Genomic DNA, 3,524 nt, shown 5'->3' with positions numbered 1-3,524 from the left:
GATGGGGTGTTTGTTGCCGTCGTTTTTCTGTGATAGCTCTGGTCAACTAAAGCAGACCAATATTTGGTAGCATTCTAGGCTAAGAGGACAAGTTTCTACTTAAAGCAGCCACAGAGTCCGGACAGTGTGAAAGCCTCGCTCGGTTTTCTCCGCAGCACAGATAAAACATCCAAAAAAACGAAGCAGCAGCATCTACAGGGATTTCTCTAGTTACCTTTTTTTTGTAATATCATTTACATTCAAAACAGAAAGATGTGTGCAAAGGGCAGAGTCCTTGTCGTTTTTCGGGGGCTGTCTGCACGTCACATTCTGGATTTGTTTTGTTTGTTTGTTTATTTATTATTTGTTTTTTTTTTTTTATTCAAACATTCAGCACAAGTGCAGGGAGCAGAATGTCCCTTCGGCGCGGTCCTTCTTCGAACCGGACAATTCAGTGTCCTTTATAATTCGCCTCCTTCACAGTGACTCAAAACGCTGCGCTCTGGGCCTCCTCTCGTCTCCTGTTGCTCAGCGTGGTGGCCAGCATGCGTCCATCTCCACGTGGACTCGCATGTGTCTGTGCCGGTGGTGGAGGAAGGGAGTTGGCCGCTGAGCTGTGTGAGTGTGTATGTGTGTGTGTGTGTGTGTGTTTAGAGGGCAAGTGGTGCAGGAGCTTGGGGGGGGCTTGAGGGACAGCGGCAGCGGCAATGGCGACGAAGACCACTCTTCATCATCTTTCCCCCTCCATCAGCGTATCCTCCATCAGCGTTCCGCTCTCAACACCCAGAACATTCAGAGGGCGGGCTGTGGGCAATTTTATGGGGGGGAGGTGGGCACCTTTCATAGAGTTCTCAGTCTTTGGTTTCCAGGTTTAAGGGGGGCACCTGTTTTAGGGCCTGAAGAAGAGCAGGGGAGTCCATAGGGGTCTGAGGGGTAGCTGGGGAAGCTACTCTTGGGGACATGACCAGTGATGAGGGCAGTTTTTCAGGAGATAACCCAGCCGTGGAGCCCCCAATGCCTGGGTATAGCACAGGCATGCCCCCTGGGTACCAGCATTTCTCCAGCATGGGCAGATATGCGGCGGCAGCCGCGGCAGGAGGGATGAGGTAGAAGGGCATGCAGAGCGGCGGCTGGTGTGGCGAAAAGCTCATGTACCCACCGTGCGAGTCGTGACTCGACAGAGACTCGTCCTCGGATGAATCCGATCTGACCCGCTTGGCCTGGGGCTCGTCTCGCTCCTCCTTGATGCTGCCCGTCCGGCCATGCTTCAGCTCCATGCCCTCTTTGCTGTAGTAGCTAGCCTGCTGGCCTTTAGAGTCACGCTTGTCCAGCTCGCCTCCGTAGCCGCTGTCCGTGTCTGTGTCGCTGCCGCTCTGTTCGCTGCCCTGAGGGTGGTAAGTTCTCTGAATGACAGGGACGCAGTTCTTGGCGTGGCCCTCAGGCATGCGAGGCTGCGAGACAGCCACCTTCTCCCGGGCCTCTTGGCTCTTGCGGCTGGGCGAGGGAGTGTCCAGGCGTGGGCTGCCCGGACGATGCAGTAGCTCAGCAGCCACCTTGTGCAGGTGGTTGACGATGTGCGTCGGGGTCAGGTCCCGTGTGTTCTCCAAGCTGGCCAGATACTGCAGCACCTCCTTGGCACACAGATGGAAACCGGAGCGGAACATCTCCTCACTGTTCTCAGAGTTGCCATTATGCTGATCCCCTGCAACACACACAAAACGCAGAGCACGTGTGAGACCAACGCCTAGGGTTTCTCCCCTTTCGTCAGGTAGCATATTATTTCCATCCCAAAACAATGTTCTGCTGATCATGCACAACAGACTGCGACAGAAGTTGCGAGCATGGATCACGTTCCTGATCCAAGCGTGACAACAGCTTTTCTTTTTTTAAACAATAAACTTAAAAAAAAAAACGTGTGGGGTACATCAGTCTGCAATGACCAGCGAACGTGCTTATTTTAACTTTCTGCATCAGACTTACCAATTTGAATTCCACTCTGGAGAGAAATGATCTGTTGCTGCTGCTGTTCCAGAAGGCTGTTGAGTGCTTTCACATGCTTTAACGTGAGCTCCAGCACCACGGCCTTCTCCAAATGGCCCAGCGTCTAAAAGAGGAAGCGCTCCGATAAGCATGTTGATCTTTCTTATGTAACGCTCTCAGCTGCCTCGCCGAGGACGAACCCTCTGCTGCGGGGGCAACCGAGACCGACGGGCATGCAATAAAAGACAATCTAAAAACGGAAACGCCTAGCACTTCTTTCTGAACTGATATTTTTGTGAACCTCAATATCACATGAACTTTGCACAACTTCTACTTCTTTGTACAACATGCATACAAACTACCTTGCATTTCTATTTTAATGGTCTGATGAGGTTGGAGGCAACAAATAACAGAGCAGAGTGGATTAAAAATAAGGCATCACAGCTCAATAATTAGGGAATACACAAATGAGGGAAGGAATAAACATGATCTGCTCTACAACGACCACCAGGTGGTGCTGAAGAGCTCCTGTGCTCCACTGCCCGTATACTTACAGTGAGTTTAAGGTGTTCAGGCAGCAAATCCTTCAACTGCGCGATGCACTCGTTTATCCTGTCACGTCGCTTCTTCTCAATCAAACGGTGAGGCAGCTTATAGGTGTCCTGTGAGAAAACGTACATTAAAAAGGACATTAAAAACGACACATTTTCATGCAAAACTATGAGGAAAACTTTCAGGAGTCTATGCAGCTGCTCGGTGACCTGCATGCAGAAATACTCAGCGGAGGTAGCCTAGGTTAACTTCGACACTGACTTGCTGGAAGCTAAACAACTAAGCTGCACGGATAACGTTAATGGATTAAGTAGTTAGTGCACCGTTTTCCGTACCTTGCTGTCCTCTCCGCGTTTCATCCCTCTCCGAGGTTTGTACACATACATGGGGAAATCCATTCTAAAAAGTGAGAGAAAACACACAGGGGGATGTATCAGGAACCCCATCTGCTTGTTGAGGATGAGGCTAAAGTCGACTTCACCGTTCGCCAGCTTTTTTTTTTTTTTCGAATTTTCCCGTTCCACCTTAAACGGTGCAGCAGTTCGATTCGGCTCAGACGCTCCTGAATGGAACCGCTGCACCATTTAAGGTGGAACGGGAAAATTCGAACAGAAGCTGTCCGACTTCAAGGGGCTTGCGCGGCGTACTTACCCCGGCATGTCGGCGATGTCTAGCGGTGGAGGCTGCGCGCTTGTAATCCTTTCCATTTCTCTCCTCAGTTTTTTAGCTCAAGTCTCCGATAATTTTCTCGAAAAGTCGACGTGGGGAGGAGCCGGCGACCTTTAACTGCTCATAAAGACGGGAGAGGTGAATATTTCCTCCAGAAAAAAATGAGTTGTTTCGGAAGAAAAAGTAGAAAAAAGTGAAGTTTTTTTCTGTTTTCTTTTTAAAACGTAACGGTCGGCTAGCCGAGCTCGGCTCGCGAGCGTAACGGTCGTTGTCGTGAACTCGGACAGTTTGAAGCTCCGCTCTTGGTTAAATGTGTGTGCGAGCCTGTGTGTGTGTGCGTGTGG

The 3,524-nt window shown here is 50.3% G+C and overlaps 1 protein-coding gene across 1 annotated transcript in view; it reads right to left on the bottom strand.

Moving 5' to 3' along the window:
- Positions 1-280: 280 nt before the first annotated feature.
- The window catches only part of bhlhe40 (basic helix-loop-helix family, member e40), a 3,295-nt gene continuing 51 nt past the window's right edge, over positions 281-3,524 (bottom strand). The window contains exons 1-5 of the mRNA XM_017710883.2: positions 3,163-3,524; positions 2,847-2,910; positions 2,514-2,621; positions 1,960-2,083; positions 281-1,681 (exon numbers count right to left, since the gene is read on the bottom strand). The exon at positions 3,163-3,524 is cut by the window's right edge and continues 51 nt beyond it. Coding sequence (XP_017566372.1) covers positions 831-1,681; positions 1,960-2,083; positions 2,514-2,621; positions 2,847-2,910; positions 3,163-3,218 — 1,203 coding nt within the window. The 5' untranslated portion in view covers positions 3,219-3,524 and the 3' untranslated portion in view covers positions 281-830. The remainder of the gene's footprint in view (positions 1,682-1,959; positions 2,084-2,513; positions 2,622-2,846; positions 2,911-3,162) is intronic.

The sequence above is a fragment of the Pygocentrus nattereri genome, chromosome 21 (assembly GCF_015220715.1).
Source record: "Pygocentrus nattereri isolate fPygNat1 chromosome 21, fPygNat1.pri, whole genome shotgun sequence".
Taxonomy (NCBI): domain Eukaryota; kingdom Metazoa; phylum Chordata; class Actinopteri; order Characiformes; family Serrasalmidae; genus Pygocentrus; species Pygocentrus nattereri.
Note: the sequence above shows the minus strand (reverse complement) of the source record. Positions and strands in the feature narration are given on the sequence as shown.